This window comes from Pseudopodoces humilis, chromosome 1 (genome assembly GCF_049639895.1).
Source record: "Pseudopodoces humilis isolate 2021_Gansu_Grassland_sample_001 chromosome 1, ASM4963989v1, whole genome shotgun sequence".
Lineage (NCBI taxonomy): Eukaryota > Metazoa > Chordata > Aves > Passeriformes > Paridae > Pseudopodoces > Pseudopodoces humilis.
In genome coordinates this window covers 133449318-133470779 of record NC_142200.1, presented here as the reverse complement: position 1 = coordinate 133470779, position 21462 = coordinate 133449318, and the positions used below count along the sequence as shown (strand labels likewise).

General features: G+C 35.8%; 1 protein-coding gene across 8 annotated transcripts in view; it reads left to right on the top strand.

Annotated features, from left to right (window-relative positions):
• Window positions 1–21462, top strand: part of NEBL (nebulette) — a 249713-nt gene that overhangs the window by 144696 nt on the left and 83555 nt on the right. For 3 of the 8 annotated variants that reach the window (XM_088052370.1, XM_088052360.1, XM_088052367.1), the window contains 5 exons: window positions 12902–12945; window positions 13489–13568; window positions 14301–14373; window positions 14468–14539; window positions 20930–21034. The exons of 2 other annotated variants lie outside the window; for them this stretch is intronic. In XM_088052370.1, coding sequence (XP_087908496.1) covers window positions 14308–14373; window positions 14468–14539; window positions 20930–21034 — 243 coding nt within the window. In that variant the 5' untranslated portion in view covers window positions 12902–12945; window positions 13489–13568; window positions 14301–14307. Of the gene's footprint in view, window positions 1–12901; window positions 12946–13488; window positions 13569–14211; window positions 14374–14467; window positions 14540–20929; window positions 21035–21462 lie in introns of those variants that run through there. 3 more of the 8 variants (XM_088052379.1, XM_088052382.1, XM_088052375.1) reach the window with 1 other exon arrangement.

Genomic DNA, 21462 nt, shown 5'->3' with positions numbered 1-21462 from the left:
TTTCACTGTGGTTGTCTTCATCTTGGTAGTTTTGTGAGATCTGACCATTCTTCCCCTTCACCCTCATCATCTCCTTGCCACAGAAGCCCCACATTGGTGCAGGCAGCATGCTGCTGGTGGCCCTGTTTGATGTGTCAGACCAGCTCTGATTTGCAGTGTCATGGGTTACACTGAGTTTTCTGTGTGGGTGGTCTTACCAAAACTATCTCTGAATGGTTGTGTGGAGCTGCAGTCATGTCTGAGATGGTGCAGCACAGCCATCAGCTGTGGTCAGACTAAGCAGACCTGGGAAAGGGCAAGTGTGAATCTCGAGGTTCATTTGTTCTGGCAGGAGGAACTTAGTGTGGTTCAGTGTATCTGGAGATTGGAGGCAGGATGGGAAGGCAGAGGCAGAGCAAGCTTAGCAGTCACTCTGACATCTTGAACTGCTCTCATACCACGTCCTGTGCAAAGCACACACTGTGGCAGCAGTCCTCAGTAAATGAAATCTGGCTGTAGGATTTAAGTAAAAAACATTTTTAACTGCACCATACAAATACAAGAACACGTTATTGAAAGTATCCAACAGTGCCTTGTTTTCACAAATGTGTTCAGCTTTAGATTTTGGAAGAAGAATGAATGTTCTGTGCTGCCAGCTTTTTCTTCTGTTTGTTTCTTCCATAAATTTGAAATGATAGTGGGGACTTTGTGCAGCCAAGCACCGCTGGTGAATAGATGTTGGAAAGAAGAATGAGAAGCCACAGTGGTATGGCGGAAATCATGTGGCTACAGCTATCTGTAGGAAAAATAAACATCCTTTTTCCCACTTCCCCACAAAAATGTTTTTGAATCTGGAAAAAATATGAAGCTAAGGCAGATAGAGTACTGAAAGGAATTAATGTCTATACTCAAAATACATTGTCGTATGTGAAAACATCATTTAACAAGCTATTTCACCTGAGAGGAAAAGTCTGTCATTACAGTTGAATTTGGGAATTAAAAAAAATCAGTGGAAGGGAATATAACAATATGGTCAAAAATAAATTTAAGTTAAATTTCTTGCAGTAGTGTGTCTAAAATTATTGACAAAAATGTGTATGGCTGAGCTGAGGATTGCCCCTGGTTATGAAATATTTTGTTTTCTAGGTTTTTGTATCTGTGCATTCTTTCTTTTAATGCATTCTTTTATTTGCCATTCACAACATTATTGTCTTAAAATGTGTTTATTTTTTATTTTTCTAATTGAGTTTAGGAGTAGAGATGCAAAGAGGCTTTTTCAAAATCACAAGCTGAGGCATGGAAGGCATGAGATGTAAACTTACCATATGAAAGACTTACCCAGAAGACAAAGATGTGCTTTAAAAATGTGCATTGTTGTAGCAGTTGCCAGCTTCAGATTCAACAATAAGAGTTTGTCTCTCTAAGTGTGGCATTTTTTCCAATAGCATAGGATTCTGAATGAATTTTTAATGAAATACTAAGCAGAAGTCATTAATATTCACTCAGAACAAAAGAACTTTACTAATGTCAATTCCCACTCCATTTTTCTCTTGATTCCAAACACAGTCCATCATTCTGAACACATACTGCACTGGACTGTTTAGCAAAATGCAGAACAAGTTCTCTGTGGCTGATGCGTTTTGAACAAAACCTTCTTACTTATTTAAAAATATAAAATATTTTGTTTTCTATTTATTAAATGAAAGATCAGGACATCTAGGTGTCCTGAAACAAGGTGTTGGGAAACTAAGAAACTGTGGAAAAACACAGGGATGTTTGATTAAAGCCAGGATATATGCTATCTGTGATTTTTCCAGTGGGTGACATAGAAGAGATTTCTGCATCATTATGAATCTTAAAGACTGGCAGACAATATTTGGCATAATTTGACTCAAGCACAATATTTTTTCTTTCATAATGAGCAAAAGTGGGGAAACCTTTTGTCATCTTCTGTTTAGATTTGAGTCAAGAAAAATAATGTATATTTCAGTATATAGTTGGTTATAGAGGAAAATTGTTCCATTTCAAATTCTTTGTTCCCGTGGATGGAAAATATATGAATAGATTTTTTCCATCCCAATGAATAAATTCGTTTTTTGGCAGAGTACAATCTGCAATTCAGAGTGCAATAAACTAAACTCTACTGTGGGTAGCACATCTTGTAAGAGAAGGAAACCTGGATTTTAGTTCCAGACCAAAATTTGCTTAATGATCTAATATTCTATTTATACCAGATCGATTTTAAAGTTCTGCTAACTTTAGCATGTTTTCCAGGCTCTTCCCAGCTCCAAACAAACCTGTGTTTAACTCTGGAATACCTATAATGATCGCATTGGTAATCAATACATACAAGCTATTGTATCTGTGAGTGAATTGTGTCAGGGCTTGCATGAAATGGACATGACGTTGGACATAAAGAGATTAATTTTTCATAAATGAGATTATTTTTTAATGAATTATTGAAAGCAGTGAACTTCAATTCAGTATAGTCTGTAAAAGAAGTCAGGTAGTGTTAAACTGAGTAAAAAATATTTGCTAAACTGTAATTTCAGCAATATCTTTGCATTGTACAAGTAAATACTCATGCTTTCAACTAAAATACAGATGTAGAAAAAGAGAAAGCAAGTAGGCTATTGTTTCTTCAAACATAATAATAATGCAGATGCCAATTATGTTATTTTACATTGCTTGGGAATAGTTATTTAGTGAGTGCTGACACCCTGTAATATTTTCTACTGTTTATGGATTCTGCCATTTTCCCACATGAGAATTGTGTATGGCATAGAATTTCTTATGTATTTGCTGTTAAACATAATTCTGGTTTGGTAGCGCTGGACCCGTAGGGATTAGTTGTGTTGTCCTTTTTGATGTAAAGATAATGACTGTCTACACTGGAAGAAAATTGTTGTTTGTTTTTAATAGAACATAGAGCATGTTTATTTTTAAACACTCTTTTCTTTTGTGGCTAGAATACAAGGAATGACTAGTGAATAGAAGTATATCATTAATTTGAGTCTCCAGTAGAATGAATTATAATTTAATGGACAGAAAATCCATGAGGAATGTCCATGCTCCTGCATTGTTTGAAAATCATTTTACAGATGTAACAACGGAAGCTCAGTGCATTTCAGATGAAAGCAAAGTAGCAAAGACTGATAGACTTTTATGTAACAAAAGTGATTAAGTTGGACAATACCCAGGTTCACCCAGTTTTCTGCATATGAACAAAGACGATCTGCTTGCCTAACTTGTATCTGTACATCTATTGTGTTGAGCTGGGATAAAGATAATGATTTCACAGTTAAGATGCAGATAGAAGCAGACCTTCAAAGAAAAATCTAATTGAAGTTTATGAAGTTAAATCTTAATATTTTGTTTGTCTCAAGATGAGACAGAGCATGTATTATTCAGAGTCATTATATGCGAGTACAGACATAAAATACTTATAATACGTGTTTTCTCTAGTTTACTTACATATTTTTTCTTGTTTAAGGATTTTAAAAAACTTTCTAAGATTAAGGCATTCTGTTCTTGAAGTGACTTTAAGCTTCTTAAAAGTTGACTTCCAGAAATTGGAGTGTCACTTCTCTAGACTTGGTCTGGACAAAATGGTAATTATTTATTCTCTGTTTTAAGATCTTTAATGATTTCATGTCTGATAAGTTACTGTCCTTTTTGAAAGTGACTAACAAAAGTGACTAACAACAGTATAAAACTCTAATTTCAAAAATATAACCTTGTATTTTTAAAAAATTTATCTATCAAAGCTTGTGAGCATTTAGCATACACTTTTCAGACTTTAATCTCATCATTAGACTTTAAATGCTGCTAGTCTGATATATCATAGCTCCATCTGCCTCGATATCATGATGATTTTATCAAATAATGTAGAGAAAAGCTGCTGAGTCTGGCCCACCAGTCCATCATTATAAAAGTTCTGATAGTGAGCTGATGGGTGTTTTGCTGAAGCTGTACCCTGGTGCAGACAAGAACAGAGGGTTCATGGGCCAAAGAAGGCTCTCCTGTGGTTATCACACGCTAAGGGCTGGCTCTCTCAGTTCTGTCTGCTGCTCCAAAGGCTGTTTATATGTTTAATGATGGTGAAACAATGAGATTAAGCTCATTATTAGCTTTATAACCAACATGAGATTAGCATGACTTGTGCCCTGATACTCATTTTTTACCTCAGCTTGATTTTTAGCAGTTGAAATTTCTGACATCTTAAAAAAATCCCTGTGGGTAGCATTAGTCAAGTACTGTGCACTACTGGATGTTAATATCCTAGGATTTAAGTCTAAGCTTGCAGAAGCTGAGTCTGACATATTTTGAATGTCTACATGGAGCATATTATAACTGAATCTTCCTCTTGCAAAGAGATGGTTTAAAATTGTTGAAAGTAAGTGAAATATGTAGTTACTTCTGGGGCTGTAGAATAGTGTCCGTGTATGTAAGATTAGGCACTTCCCGCCCCTGGGGTTTGCAGTTTTGTATTACAGATTATCATTATTGAGTACACTTTTCTGATGAGATTGAGAAATTTCTTTAGCTGTAGTGTAAAGCTGCCAAAATACATTTACCACAGACCTTAAGGCAAATATAATTCTTCCAGAGGCAGCCTCAGGCTTTGGAGGTTTTTGTGCTGAAAGCAGGCTTAGACTTCCCATGAGATCCTCAAAGAGATAAAAAGACTAAAAGCTCTTCAAAGCTACGCCTTAGGCCCTGACATAATTTAATTCTCTGGCAATGGTTTTTGTATGTAAAAAAATGAATAAATATTTACAGAAATGCAATTTAAATAGAAACTTGGCCAACTAGACTTGAAAATAACTTTTTAATATCACCTATTCTTTTGAATTCAACATAAAAATATCTTCATATAACATTAATTTAGACATCAGATGACCAGGAAAGGACATGGTATTTTCTCTCTCTTTCTATATGCAAAATTTCAGCAAGGTTATCTTGCATTTTTCATGTTGAATAGTTACTACTGATAACTGAACAGACATTGAAATTCATTTGCATAACAAGTAACTACACTGTTATTCTAACTCTATTCTTCACATTAATACAATCACTTACTAATTGTAATTTAGTTTAGAGTCCTAAATTAAAGAACTGCTCTGTGTTCTGATCTCCTCCCACTTTTTCCTTTCTTATTTTTTAGGCTATATGAACACTGAAATTTATTTAACAGATAGCAAAATGTTCTAGAAAAATCCCCCAATCTTCAACACTGTGAGTAGACTATTATATGTTAAGAGTTAATTTATGCTGGAAATGACTTAACAGAAATATCACTGAAAAAGAGCCAGGAAAAATCCTGTTGGGAAGTTCTATGGTTTCAGCATTAGAATTGTAGGGCTGGCAGTCAAGAAATCTTGATTGATTGCAGTCTTCCTTTCTTACTGTGGAGATGCTGCTTTGCTTCATGGCTCTCTGTTCTCCACCTTGTAAAACAGAATGATGGAATCATCATCTGTCTTCAGGTATATGGCAGGGAGCAGCCTACTCCAGTAGCTATTTATCCTCTTCACAAAATTCCAGATGTTCAAAGGAGACTTAAGACAGTTTGTTCCCCAAATCAAGTCTGCTGCACCTCTCAAACCTCTGTTCAGACCATGATTTTCAGTTGGCCATGAATCAGCACATGATCAGGAGCAGGTTTTTGGTCAGGCTTATTTATCCATGGCTGTTCTTACTTAAGTCTGACTCCAGCCTAGTCCTCAAATGCCTGAGGATAAGGAGAGAACTTGGCTTGCTCTGTGTCTGTATATTCAATGAAAAGCTTTATCCCTCTGTTTATAAAATTCTTTAAATCTTATCCACAGGAAGCTGTATGAGTTAAAAGTATTTATTGCTCTTTAATGTTATTAACAGCAACAAGTGGTCAAATCCAAAGATGGTATTTCTGGATAATTTGTAGTGTACAAAACATTGCTATATAATTTCTTTTGCCTTTCTCCTCTCAGGAGGTGCTTAGGGTGGGGTTTCATGTAGTGCAGGCATTAGCCTTCTTTGACTTGAAGAATTATAGTTCAGTGTTCTTTAAGTGGTAACTTAGGTATACTGTGTTATATGAAGAGCATCTTAGGGTTATATTTCCATTATTTATTTATAGGAATTCTTTTTCCTACAGTAAAATTTGAGAAATGACATTTTAATAAGTATTATGAATGTTCCTAATATATTGAGAAGTATGTTCACCTAGAAGTATCTGTGTTGAGGTAAATGCCAAGTTTAAATTCCACTGTTGTAATTGGAATTGTTTGGAATTGGAATTACTCTTGGTTCAAGAGTAATCAGGTCACAGGAGTGGCTAAAAAGTAGCTGAAGCAAGAAATTCCAGTTTTATGTCCACTACTGGTTTGGAGAAAACAATTCACACCAGAAGAAAGGTAATGCTCTTGCGTGAAAGCAAATTAAGTAACTGATAAAACATAAATTTTTTTTCTATTTTTTTTTTGTGAAAGATTGAGCAAATTTAAGCCAATTTAAAAGTAATATATTTTTCTGCTAAAATATCCACTGTTTATTAGGAAAGTGTTAGATCAGCTTTTATTTGATTCATGCAAAAGAAATTTCCCTTGGGGTAAAAAAATTTTTAAGCTGAAATTTTGCAGCTAAACTCTGGACCATGACTAAAGTTGAAGATACGTTTTATGTAACTTATTTTAAAAGACTAAAAAATCAGATAACAAATAATTTTAAATCTGATTCAGCTATTTAATTGAATCCTTTAAAATGATGGTCTACATTTCTTTGAATATAAAAATATGTTATTAAATGCAAGTTGACATTTCTAAATTAGGTACTTCCCACTTCATCAGTGATATAAGCAGAAAAGTATTTTTCAGGGAATGATGGAAGATGTTTTTATCATCTTGTCACTGTTGTCATGGAAACTTGTATATATCATTGTTAAACTGACTGTACATAAGGATCTAACATTCCTGTGACTTACTCTTGCCAGCTATTGTGTTTTTAGTGTATGTTCTTCAACACTGTAGTCAGTGCTTAGGAACTTGTGAGTTGCTCTCCTCAATTACAGCCATGAACACAATTACAGGATTAGGCTGTCCAGAGACACCATAGTACAGGGTTCTCTGTTCAAAGGTTCTTTTCAATACAGGGTTATTAACAGTTTTATTTCCTAATTCATTGTAGCCTATTACAAGCACTTAAAAAATTAATATTCATTCTATTCTAGTAGACTATTTTGACAGCAGCTTCTTTGGGAGGAATGAGCTATCCATCAGTCTTTATAAACTGTCTTGAGAACGTGGACCTTTCTGAATGTGGATTTTATATATTATGTGCTTTGTTTTTGAATACAGTGCTAAATTCATAGTACAGCTCTTGTGTATCATTGCCTTAACCTGTCATGCATGGAATAGTAGGCTGAAAGAGAAGCTTGACTGTGACAATCCAGATTTAAGCACTCCTGTACACAAAATGCGTGTAACTTGTTTTCTTGTTAAAATCTTATGATGGACACAATTCACAAAGTAGGAAAAAAAAAAAGGTCAATTGTTGTTTTGTTGGTTTTTTTTCCTTCCAAATGAGATTTTAGAATTGGTGATTTTAAGCACAATAGAAGTGCTGTATGTTTTGCATAAGTAAAGGCTTATTTTTGTCTTTTAGTGTCTAGAGTTACTTCAAAATATAGCTTCTGCATCAATTATTTATGACTTGAAATTACTTTTCCTTTTAAAAAATGAAGTTACTTAAATACATTTTTCATCATTGAACAAGTGACTTCCATTACCTCAAAATTCATTACATTTCTTTTCTCATCCTGGCCTGTTTGGTTTCATCATTTGGGGAGTTTTCTGAAGACACTTCTGAAATTTTAAGACTATTATTTTAACTAACTGCCAATGAAGAATGTAGGCTTTGTGCTAGAGTTAGCTGTCTTTAGCAATTCGATGCAAATTTAACTTATCTAAGAATCACAGTAGCATGAAGTATTCCAGAATAGTGAAGTTTTAAAGGTTTTTTTAAAGATGTACGTTACTTACGATGGTGGTATTGTTGTGTTCAGAGTGTTACAGTGTCAGGACTACTAAAATACAAGTACAGAAATATGAAGAAGAAAAAACTCAGATATGAGTAAAATATCTGAGTAAAACCACTGTGGCTTTAGTTTCTAGAAAAATGCATTCATTAGGTGAGGGTTATAGGTTGAAAATTAAATTTATAGGAAACGTGCAATTTTCTCTTCCTGCTCCAGGAGATTCTGTCACTTGAATTCAGTTGAATTCAATGTAATGCCACAAGAAAAATTCCTGGTAAGCAAACATGCCCAGTCTGTATGGCTAAGAACTAAGAACCTGTGTATAAGATAAATACGTATTTTCTATTATTTCAGACTACAGTAAGCTGTATATGAGTGTATAGTCACAAGAGGAGATATACTTAGCTTTTTAGGATTTATTGAGGCAAAACAGAACTTGTTTATTACTGGCTTCAGACCTTTCATTAATATTTTTAGCTGGGATTTATAGAGAAGTAAAACTTCCAAACTTTATATATTCATGTTTCTTTCTTTCGAAGGACTTAGTTTTGGATAGAATGAAAATTTAGTGAATGGAGAACTTTGATCTTTTATCCAAAGTTTTCTGCATTAAGAGAAAAGCTGTAACTCCCTCATCTGCAGAATGTGATTTCGCTTTCACGGATACCTCACACAGTAACCCAGTCAGCTGATAATTTTGTTTTCTAGCCATCTTCTGTTGAACAGCCTTAGGAAATCTGAGCCACAAGTTGCAGAGCAAAAGGAAAGCTTGGCTGTGGATTGCCCCCCTCTGGTTACAGGGCACCAGCTGCAGGGCTCTTGGCCATTCAGCACATGGAAGCTTTGGGGCTCCGCATTTTGTGGGTAATAGGAAAAAATATCCTGATTATTCATTGTTGTAATGTTCTAGGAAGAGCTGGAAGTGCTGAAGAGCTCATCTGCTGTGCCCCAGAGCTGTTAGCTCTGGTGGACTGCCACACCTAGGTGAACCCTTGGGTAAGGGGACAGGCTTTATGACAAGAAAGGGAAATGCCACAGCAGTCAAGTGGAGCGGATTAAACAGATGTGGTGCAGTCAAATGTGGCATCTCAGCTTGCAAAAGGAGCTGTAGGAGGGATAGATTTTCAGGCTTCTGGTTAAACTGAAAATATTGAGGGGTTGGAAATATCAGATTCCTTCATTGTTGAGGATTTAATTTCTTGTCAAATGAAAAACTAGGAAAATAGAAATAGACCTGCATATCACACCTAGAAAACCCTGTTTTAAGGCTTAAAAACTATTGTGTAAACATAGTAGGCAATTATAAATATTGGTGGAAAAATGAAGTGGAGGATTTGGGGTTATTTTAATGGCTTATTTTGGTTTATTTTAATGTATTGTTCCTCATCACAGGTAAGGCTACATCTGCATGGCACAATCTTGTGCCCTGATAAATACTTTCCCTTCTGAATGAGCTCATTTCTTAATGAGTTGTGTGGGAAAGACTTTATTAACTCAGGTTACATGGCTTCTGGTATCTAGATTAGATTGGGTATTGTGTGAAACTAGTTGTGTACCATACTGACATCTGACATACTCTGACATCAATATCCAGTTAGGCCAGACAATGTCTGAGAGTATGAGTTTCCAAAAAATGTCTGTTTCTGTATCTGTTAGGCATTGAAAATTCATTAGGTTTTCTGGATTCAGAAGTCAGAATTCTAACATCTCATTTGTATTTGTCCTTAAAAATATCATTGCTACTTTCTGCTTTACCAAAACATTAAATAAAAACTTTTATTGCATGAAAATCCTAGCTTAGAACTATGAGTATTTGCAGGTTTTGAAGTGCTGATGATGAGTGCAGTGTTAATGATCTGACAGATACAAACTCGTGGGTAAGTTTTTTCTCCAAGTAGAGTAATGTCTTGAATTTCTCTAGTTAATGTGAATTGGTATTTCATGTTCAGGGAGGTTAAAACTGAGAGTCTGGGATTCCTTGCATTTTTCTGCTTGTGATTGTGTGCTGATAGCCTGACTATGAACTTCCTTATGCAGGGCTGCTAGGAACTTCCAGTCTGAGTAGTTCTAGAAATGAGAAGTGATTGAGTCTCTGCACTTAAAAATGCCTTGTGTGCTTTTTGAAAAGACACCACCATCTGTTTTGTGTTGAATTAATTGTAGTTATTTCAGTGATGTCTGTGTCTGTGTCAGCAAGAGCAGAAAATAGCATTTTAATTTCAGGGATGTCTGTGGGTTGATTTCTAGCTGATTTGAAACAGGATATCTAAAGCACTACCTTTACCTCTGTTTTTGTTAGGTTTTCAGTCCAGAATTGAAAGGAGTATATACATCTCAGTATAGTGCTGTGCAGATTTCCAACTGAGACCTTGGTCCTTAATTTGTGGCCCATGTTCAAGTAGCCCATGAGGAACTCTGCATTCAGTAAATTTGAGATTGTGGGGTTTCTGGTATCTTTACCAGGACAAACATGAGTTGTGCTGTTCTGTGAAGTGGTAGGCTAGTCCTTTCAGCCCAGCAGTACATACAGATATTACATATATCAGAAGGCTTTTAGGGATTATGCTGAAGAAGTCCAGAGGTATTGTTTGTTCAGGGATGGAACTGATAATCACTGCTAAGTTGTTGTGTGTATCAGGTCCAAAACAAGATGAAGCTTTCTAAGTTTCTGGACTAACAATTCCCAAATCTATTTATTGAAAGACTGGTAAAGGGACAAGGAGATGGTGGGGCTCTGGCCAGATGTGGACTCAGCTATGTGTGATCAAAGTGGGAAATCTGCCCTGAACTATTCACACTCTGGGCCAACTCACACTCAGGGCTCATTTACGCCCCATGTTTCTTCCTCTTCTGCCTCCTCAGCTGATATGTGTTTACATCAAGTACTTGAGTAATGTTCTGTGACAAAAAATAGTACACTGACACACGGAATGATGGCTCTAAGTGCTGGGAGAGCGAAATGTCTTCATTCATAGCATAAGCAAAGGATTGTGCATTGCAGGTACAGTGCTTCTGTAAACAGTATAGACAAAAAAAAAAATTAGGCTAAATTTGAACTAAGATGTGAAAATGTCCTTGCAGGTGTGTGGAAATAAAAACGTGGAGCTTTGCAGCTTTTTTTACAAAATTTGAATTAGTTCATGTTGGGTATTTCCCTGAAGAACCCATTTGTACACATTTTAAGGTATCTATAAAGCAATAAGAAATTCTAATTTTGCCATGCCCTGTGTGCATATAAATATTGTGGATACACAGCCTAGCAGTCCATTAAAGTGCTTTCTTAAAATTCTGTACAATTGGATTTAGCTTTATCTGTGCTGTTTTATGCCAGAACAAAAGATTATGGATTATTCCATTATATATAATGGAAAATTATTCAGAAGTGTCAGTTTGAAGGTTTTGGTAAAATTACAGGTTTTGTAGGTGAAAAGTAATCTTTAGTACAACATAGTTCATAATTGTTTTGGGGATGTAAAGGCTCAGTATTTTAACTATGTCTTTATTCAGATTAGATTAGTTATTTTTATAGTAATTTTAAAAATATTGGAAATGTACATAAACATTTCCAATGCTGAACATTCCTGCTGATTCTAGATTATTTATTGACTCCTACAGAAGTAGCTAAAACTTCTTTCTCATGTCTGTGAGTGTTCAAGGCCACTTGAACAAGGCCAGGTTGGACAGGGCCCTGAGCAGTCTCATCTAGTGGGTGGCACCTTTGTCCATGGCAGGGGGGTTGGATCTGGATTATCTTTAAAGTCCCTTCCCACCCAAGCCTTTCTATGATTCTTCTTGACTTGCAGGCTGCCAATTGAGTCATAGTGCACTTCCAAAGCATGCAACTCTTAAATGGTCTTAACAAATTCTTCCCTGAATTAAATCTGGATATATTAAACTTGCAGGCTTGCTTTATTGCACAGTGAATGTTTTCTGATAGTATTCAGTATTTTGAGGAGGGTGAAAAAAAAGTGAGACAGGTTTCTGTGTCATATAGTATCTTGCTGCATCTGTTATGTGAAAAGTGGAATTTTGAATAACTTGCATATGGTTAGTTGATGCTGTGATTTTTTTCCTCTTACTCCCTTTGTGCACAGTATTATATTTTTCTTTAATATAATGGATTATAGCAGCTGTCTTGTAATCCTTGTATTATGGAAGTTACATGTGGCTCAGGATATTTGAATGCTTAATTATGCCTGACCCAGATCATGCAAAAATGTGAAAAAATTAATTGTATCAAAGCTGTTACAGATAGTAGAATAAAATTGAATGGAATTGAGTAGAACAGTTCAGTTGGAAGGGACTTCCAGTGACTGCATAGTCCAACTGTCTGATGACTTTGTGGCTTACCAAAAGTGATCTTGCAGTTTTTGATTATGCAGAAGCCATTGCAGGAAAACCAGAATATATAAATTTTGGTCTGTCCAGCTGCTGAAAACCCACCAAATATAATATTAAATGCATGTTAAAAAGCCAAACACCTCCCTTTTGCCCCAAAGCACAGACATGTTTGGTGTTGTAATTTTGACCATATTTGCTTTCCAGTGAAAAAAATAGTGAAAGATTTCCCCATGTTCAGGAAGCTTTGCAGCTACTAGTAACTTTTCTATATGCTCTTAAGTATTTTTCAATGTCTCCACTTAAAAAAATTATTAATTGTGGGGAGGAAAAGGAAATTAACTGCACTGAAAAAATACAGTATTGGCAATATTATCACAAAAATCCTGAAGTGAAGCCTTAGTACTGCATTTCTGTCTGACACTTTTGTAGGTACTCTGCTTATGGTGTGCCCCTTAAAATCAGGCTTGGGTCTGTTGTTTAGGAGTATATTTGCTGTAGCCATGATCTGCAAAAAAGACCTGTTACTGTGAATACTAGTAAGACTAAACCATTTGTTTCCACCAGGATGAAGCATTCTGAACTCCAAAAGCAGTCAGCATATATCACAGGTAATTCTCACCTATGCAAACCAGACTTCTATGTTTAAATCAGAACTTCAGCAATGCTGAAGGTTTAAACCCCAACTTTAGGAGCTTGTATTAGAGAGTGGAATGGAAAGTCTTGAAGCTTTCTGTACTATTAATTTATAAAGAGTTCACTCTTGGTTTAGGCTGAAAGCTGTTTCTGTCTCTGTTCTTAATACTTAATTTTTCAAATTTTTAGACCTTAGCTAAATCAAATGCTGTATTTTTTCTCATCTTTGAAATGTTTATTTTTCTAAGGAAATCAGTGTTTTTAAATACACTCCAAGGACATTGTGTTCAGGCACATGTACTTAAAATTCTTGTAAGAGTTGTTTTTAAGAGCACACATTCCTTGTATCTTTGCCTGATTGCAAAGTCACGTAGCAGTGAATGACTTTGCTAGATGAAGTTCAAAATCATGAGCTCTACAAAATGAGAAATACACAAACTACAGTTTAGAAAGAAAAATTATATTCAAATGCTGGTTTCTCCAATTGGTCTTGTAATACCTTCTTGCTTGTTTTACAGAAGTAAACACTGAACCCATGAACATAAGGATATCTTTCAGTTCCATTGCAGCTGGAGTCAGTGACTTCATACTGAACAAGGTTGGTTTTTAGACTACAGTCCATGACAGTTTGTAACAGTGAGAAATGCATGTTTGTGTGAATACATAGCCATGTGTACTTGTAATACAGACTTATCTGTATCTATGTATGCACAGGTTTAACCTGCAGCTGACATGATATGGAAAACATTTAAGGAATTCTGTAAGATTTGTGGAAAAGAAGTAATTCTGAGAAAATACACTAGCACTTACATCTACTGGAAAATGAGAATAGTGTGCTTTTTTAAACAAGAAACATTATTATGGGGACAGTAAAATAAAGTTTTATGATAGCTGATTTTGGAGTCACTGATTCCTTGAATCTTACAACTGGGCAGTTTTCCTGTAAAGTTAATGTTCCCCTTTCAATCCTGCTAATTTTACTAAATTACTTATGTTACAAATGAACTGCATCACAGTATTTTAATTGTGTTCATAGTAATTTTAAAAATAGTTGCTGGGGATAGGACATTTAATTATATTTTATCAGTAGGAAAGCATTAGCTCTGCTGTGAGTGGTAGCCAGCAAGGCCATCTGTGATGCCTTTCAGTTCACTCACTCTGAATTGTTCAGATAAAGACTGTCAAGTGCTGCCTAAATAAGGAAGGAGCCGTGGTAGGGTTAAGTGCAGTGGAGGACACAAATGGAGCATTGATTCCAGGCATGCTGGAGGGTCTGAGCTGTTTCCTGCAACACTGAACCTTTTAAGAGTTTTCATTGTTTCCTGCAAAGTATTAAAATGCGAATGTCTGCCATTCAAGATCTCAGGGAGGATGAAAATGAGGATTGGGAAGAGGAAGAAAAGGTGAGTTAAACCCCAGTAGTTTTGCAAACTATTATTTCCTTCCATTTTTACTCTTTTGGACACTAAACATGCAATGATTACCTTTCTCTTTCAGGTCTACCTCAAGCCTGTTATTGAGGACAGAAATATGGAACTGGCCCGAAAATGCAGTGAATTAATAAGTGATGTAAGTGATGGTGACTATTTTTATCTTCATATTTGAATTTATTTTTTCAAATGCATTTAGATTTATGATACATATTTTCTCAAATATGCACAGTGTAGCATGTGTCCATCCAAGGCTCAAATAATAAAAGCACACAAAATAATAAAAAACCACATATTACTCCAGTACCATAAATTATCAGCCACAGAAGAATGGGCTTTTCAGAGCACTGGGATGGTAGGAAGCATAGGCCCTAGAAAGGAGTGTTTCAAAATGTGGGTCTCAGGGAGAGGGTGTCTGCATGAGAAGACCTTGGCTGCTTTCATCAGGAAAATGTGGTATTTTTTTTGGTTGTTTAATTGGTTTGATACAGTTTAATTGGTTAAATGCAGTTTAATTGGTTTGAGCAAAACTGGCTTCCAGTATACATAGCAGTAAGGAAGGAAGTTAAAAATAAATTTTTAATGTTATCTTTGTTTTGTACTGATGGATGTCCAAAACTGCTCAGCATGTTGTTATTAACTATGCTTACAGGACAAATCCACTGAAATGCTAGAATATATATTAAAAATATTTAGCTAGCTAATTCTTAATTTAGTTAGTATAGATTTTTAAAACTGTGGATCAGTTATATAAACATTGTATAAACATCATAGATCAGGTCTAAGACATTTTAAATTGGAGTAGATCTGATTGCTTCAATTTAACGGGATCAGATTTACCTTGATGGAAATTTATTTTTGTTTCTCTCTTGGGACAGTGTGTCTGAAATGTAACTTTGTCTATTCATGGGTGTATGGGTATAAAGAGTGATATTTCTCCTGTGAGAAAGCTGGCAGGAGAGGAGACCTTTCTGAGGAGAGAGTGACTTGCTTCAAGAAATGTTCTAAAGAAACCAAAAAATAGTGTCTGGTTCATGTTGTGTTGTAATCTGGTATATAGGTGTGGGTTGTTGATTTAATGGGAATAGAACATACAAAATCTACATTTTAGGTATAAGTTTTTAGAATTTTAGAATGGTGTGTTAGAAAAGAATAGCTAACTCAGAAGAACAGTTACAGTGCTGGCTTGAAGGTGTGACTTAACAAGGTCAGAGTTTCCTCTTTCCTGTTGTCCATACACTGCCTACTTCAATTTTCACAGAAAGAGTGCTGAAAATTGGATAGATCCTTAAGAGAAGCTACAAAGATGGTTCCTTTGTAAACTCAGCCTACTTCAGGAAGTAGTAAAGGTTGATAATATTCTTACAGATAGATGTATACATGCTTTCTTTGGGAAAAGAGGGCATATTGTGCATTAAGTGCCTGTCAACTCATGTAAAGGCAAAAATGAAAATGGACCTGAAGCACTTACATGACCCAATATACATTTATTGCATATATGCAGCTTCTTTCTAAAAATGGTCGCTGTTCTTAAAGACAAAAACTTCTTGAAAAATGCTGAAGAAATCTTTCTTTAACTGAAAAGGAATTATTACTCTCCTGTGTACCCATTAGGAGTAATGTTGGTTGTGGCTCTTAATTAATGGATAAATGGAGTGGCTGTATTTTCTTGGATTTTCTGCAGGGACTTGAGAGCTAAGGCGAATAGCTAAGTCAAGCCAGGCTTCTACAGCTTATAATGGTTCAGGGATGTGGGCTTTTGCTGAAAACTTGTGATGCGTTTAGCCTTCAAGTGTGTTAGATTTTCCTTGAGATATGTCAGGCATAATGGCAAAATGTTATTAATGCTTTCAAAGCAAGAACAACATATAATGAACCAGACCAATCTAATTTCAAAAAAGAGGCTCTGTGTTTAAAAATAACATCCAGTTTTTGGAGCTTTATTCAGCCTCTGATGAAATCACTAAGTTTTTCTTCATTGGCTTGAATGGAATATGCATAGAATATGAATTTTGACTCTCAGAGTTTTTTTCTGTAATGAAATTTCTTATGACCAGTGAAGTCCTTTGTGCCTGGGTGTAAATTCCTCACCCTGCACATTTCATTGTGGAGACCAATAAATTGCAAGGAGTTTGCATTCTTACCTTCCAATTTTTGCTTGTTGACATTCAGAACTTTTTATATATTCCTTATCCTTTTTAGCATGAACCTTTGCCCATACTACTGTTTGTGTGGATTTATGATTGGTATACATTTGTACATTTTATTTGTACAGTGGTTTTGCAGCGCTTACAGTTTGGCCCTCAGATGACCTTGGGGAAGCAGCCTGTGTCCTTGCTGACCACGAGACTGGGTGATTGTCCTTTTCTGATGGTGGAGCTGTCAGCACAACTCCTCCATCAGAATGCAGAGCCAGGAGTGCACATGCCTGAGATACTGGGGTTGTATTATGCTTGTTCTGCATTCTTTTCAGGCTGACTTAAATTTGGCAATATGGTTTTGAAAAAGTGTTACACTGGCAGCCCTTGGTTAACCTGTAATTGCCAGCCTTGAGCTGTGAGTAGGGGAAGTTGTGAAGTGTATATGTGTTCCAGTTCTTGAGAAAATCCCCAATTTCGTTTGAAGTTGGCAGATGTTTGTTCTGTGGCTGTGATACCCCCTGGACTGGTTCTCTCGACAGTTGTTCCATTTAATCTCCCTCTATTATGAAATTGTATTCCACAGATGTTTTCAAAACTGTCATGTGTGTTTGATTTATATGAATTGCCTTCCTCTCCAGGCCTTTTCTCTTCCACATTGAAACTGAGCTCGTCCATTTGCTTGTAGTGTATTTTCATCTCTTCTTTGTTTTGATTGTGTGCTGTGATGTTGTCAGTACTGTTATAAGCAGAGATGGGGACAATTACAGAAGGTAATTGACCAAACTGTTATAATCCTTTTTGGTAGAATGGCAGACACTGCCTTCTGAAGATTCTGCTGAATTTTGGTAATGAGTGTTACCAGCACTTCTTTTCCTCTAAAGCATAAAATAGAACTGCTTGCCATTTATGTCCTTGCACAGAGCCCAACTTTGCTTTGGGATGTCTCTGTTATAAAGCAAAGTCCCAAAAGACTTTTTGTCTTTTTTAGAGCCAATAGTGGAAACCCTGTGATAAACTAACAGGGTTTTGACTACCTAATTCTGGCTGCAGCTGTTCCCATGGACTCACCATTACTAGTCACAGCCTCTAAGTCAAGAGGACCCTTCAGTCTGAAATAGCTGGAGATTACTAAAATACTATGTATTTTAGTAATAATACTGCATGCCTGTCATTTTCTCTTGCTTTTCTCTAGATTCCTATGGCCCCAGAGAAAGGATTCTGTATTAGATGGATGTGTGGTCTGACACAGTCCTTAGTCTTATAAGATATTATAAATTCAGAAATGTAGGTTTGGAAAGTGAATCCTTAGTGGAAAGAGGTTTCCTTTTGTTCTAGCATAAAAGCTAGATAAGAAGGTTCAGACATTTTTGTTGTTTTTCTAAACATAAATGGGTATTTTGGATATGATGGTTCAACAATGGGTCTTGGCACGATGACTGTTGACATGGTTACGCCATTGATGTTAAGATTATTTAGAATAGTTTTTTGAGTATATTCATATTAAAGTTAGATGAGGATGTGTCCCTGAATAAAAGGAATGGTGGCTGCTTGGATTATGCTGTTGCTCTTGGAGGGTTTCCTTTAGCCCATAGTCTCCCTTCTGTGTTTCCCTCTGAAACAGGCCAATGAAACAGGCCATGGGTGAGATGAATTTTCTTGGTGAACCAGGAAGCTTTGGCTTAAAGGTTGGATGCCCTTGTTTGATAAAGCTGATCTTCCATACAATATTCATTAAGAAAAAATGCAGCTTGAAGCTTACTGTTTTGGTGGTTGTCTAGGAATTTTAATCCACTTTGCTGTATAGTTGTGCTGTGGTCAGAGTTGGTTTTATGATGAGTCAGGGAGAAGAGGAGGATCTGGAGAGAACCATGAAAAATGGGGCCTTTAGTGAGCTTTAGAACTATTGAACTTCAGAAGTAAAGAACAGTGGCTCCAGGCCATCATTTTCAAATTTTTCCTCTCTGTTTTTTTCACAAGGCTTACCAGATCTGCTCAACCTCAGCAGTGTATTTTGTGGTGCAGGGTAAGCCACTTGCAGGCAAAATTTCCTATTCAATATTTCAGACATCTGAATTTTTAATTACAGACTTTGAAGAGGAATATTGGCTTTTCTACCTATTCATTCTAGCCATTATGTTCAATAATAGTCAACATCTTGAACATCTTCCTTGCATCATTTACACTAAATGTGTTTTATAACTGCAGGTTCATGACTTCATTATACTTACCCCATTTCATCTTCCATCTTTCTGATTCCAAGCAATATGGACAATACTGTAGCAGAATGGAGTTTGTTGGATCAGAATTTGACCAAACATTTTGTTATATGTTCTCTCTAAATTGCATATTTGAGTCTGTGTGCATTTTGTGGCTTCTATGGGTATAACTAATGTGAATAATAAAGGATTAAGGAGGTGGCATTAGTCATTTACTGCTTTCAATTCTTTTGAAAGCATGACTTCTACAGCAGAGGAGCTTTGTTTCTTCTAGTCATGTTCTGTCATTCCTCCAATTAAGAGATACCTTATGAAGCTTTTGTGTTTGATTCTTGAATGTAATTATTGCTCTGCAATTAAAATGGATATAATTACAGTCAGCTTTCAGATGTCTGTGGGTGATTTATCTAAGTTGTGAGCAGGAAGACTCTCTGTCTCCTCTGCCAGAGTCACAGCTTTACAGAAGTTTCCACTGGGAATGCCGTCAAACTCATCCAGTAGACAGTCAGCTCTGTAAACTTCCCATGTGTGTGCATGTTGAACAGTAAGTGACTGCTCACGTTTATCATAAAAATGCCTTTTTTGTGAGTTGCTCTGTGATTACCTGGGAGTATGATGTCACACACAGGTTTCATGAGTGAGTACATGTGAGTCCCTGAGTAAAGTCATGACGCAGAAATGTTACAGTCATGTTACACCCATTGTTCACCTAAAAGGTTTTCTCAAGAAAATACTCTAATCCACAAAAGCAGATGATGTGATTTGGAAGTGACATGTAGATTCTTTCAGTAGTCCAAATCTGAATGGGCTCCATATCAACCAAAATTGTTTCTTGTGTGAGGATTAAGTAGTCATGAGTTTGAGATGAATTTGGCATTATCTAATTCATTTTTCAGTAGACACAAACTTTGCCTTAGAAAGGTCAAGAGCTGATTCTATGTAAGCTGCCATCCTTCTCGTAAGTTTTCCAAGTCCCTGTAGAGGAGTGTAGACTAGAACTTGTGATATCCATTAAGGATTCAGAGAAAGAGGATATTAAGGCTGCATATTTCTGTAATGCTCAGATGCAGATCATATTGCTTCTGTCAGTGCTTGTCAGCAAGCCTAGAGTGCATAAATTCAAGCTGCTGTTATGCAGAATGTGAAAATGAGGTTAGAGAGATAGTAGCAGATAATAACCATGAAAGCTTAGTACTAAATAATTCAATTTGCATTGATCTAAACAATTCTCTGTAGAAAGAAAGAAATGTCACTGAAAATGTCTAAGGCTATCCATGTAAAGTGTCTGTCTTTGAAACTTATTTAGTCCATCTCATCATAATTTACCATCTTTCTTCATGCAGTTCTTATATAATGAATGTTCCTACATGTTAACCATGTCCATAGATTTTATCCTTCTTGCAGTCTCACTGAGACAAACAACTCTGATTTCAGCAACACTCATGTAATTATTATACCTACCCATGCTGTTTTCCCCATTGTAAGAAAAAGGCTGGTTGTTTAAAAAAAAAAAATAAAATTTTGTTTTGTTTTGTTTTGTTTTTGTTTTTTCTAAATATGTCATAGTGTTCTGGTGGTTTTTTCTGTGGTTTCCTATGTGCATACACATTTAAAAAAATGCCTCAATTTAAAATTTGTTAGGTGCTAAAGAAATTCTGTTATTGCTTGAATGTCATGAATGTTGGGTGCTTTGTAGGCAATGGTTTGGCAGTGGCCTCCCAAATTTATTCATGTAACTCGGATTCATGAAGGGGCATTTGATGATATACAGATTCTGTGCTTGCTAGGTGTGTGTTAGATGTTAAACAATTTTTATCTTTGAGATCAAGGATCAAGGAGATCAATTCTTAGATTCTTCTTTCTTTAGAGATACTAAAACATGTACAACAGTAGTGAGAATGTGCTCTAGATGTAGAGAAAAATCCTGTCTTTTTATCTATATTATTAAAGAGTTCTGTGACTTTTACATAGCCTTGGTAATGTGTGTGAGAACTGGTAGCTTCCCTTTATGGTTTAATTTGATCCAGCCGGAGGTATTTGCAAGCTGCCCAGCAGAGTATCATGAATAAAATAAAATACAAATAATTTAAAAAATATAAATATAACCAATGTTTACTTTTCTGTTTGTGTGTTTTTAAGAGCAATTAAACTTCTTTTTTCTCCTCTTTGTAGATACACTATAAAGAAGAGTTTAAAAAATCTAAAGGCAAGTGCATATTTGTACCTGACACCCCGCAGCTAAAACATGTGAAAAGCCTTGGTGCTTTTATTTCTGAGGTAAGATCTAAAAGACTGAAGAATTCTTGGCTTCTTATCCTTCCTAAAAACTATTTCTGTTGAATACTGTGATTTTTAGCAGGGGAAGGATGGCTTATTTCAAATAATAATTCTGTTTAAAGCTGAAGTGACTTAAAAGGCTGTAATTAGTGTATACTGTAATGTGAATAATAATAATAATAATAATTTGGAATTACGTGACACTTTTATTTTGGGATTTGAAGATTCTTTATTAATGCTTCTGAGCCAGTCCTAGCTATCCCATTTTATGTGTGGATAAACTGAGGAATAGGAAGGAGTATTACTTTTTCTGCAGTGATGAGGTTTGCAAATTACACCTGTGCAAAATTTCCCTGCTGTGGAGATTTCATGGCCTGAAATCAAACAGGAGACAAGGAAAACGTTTCCATGTTATCATCCCTGTCCTC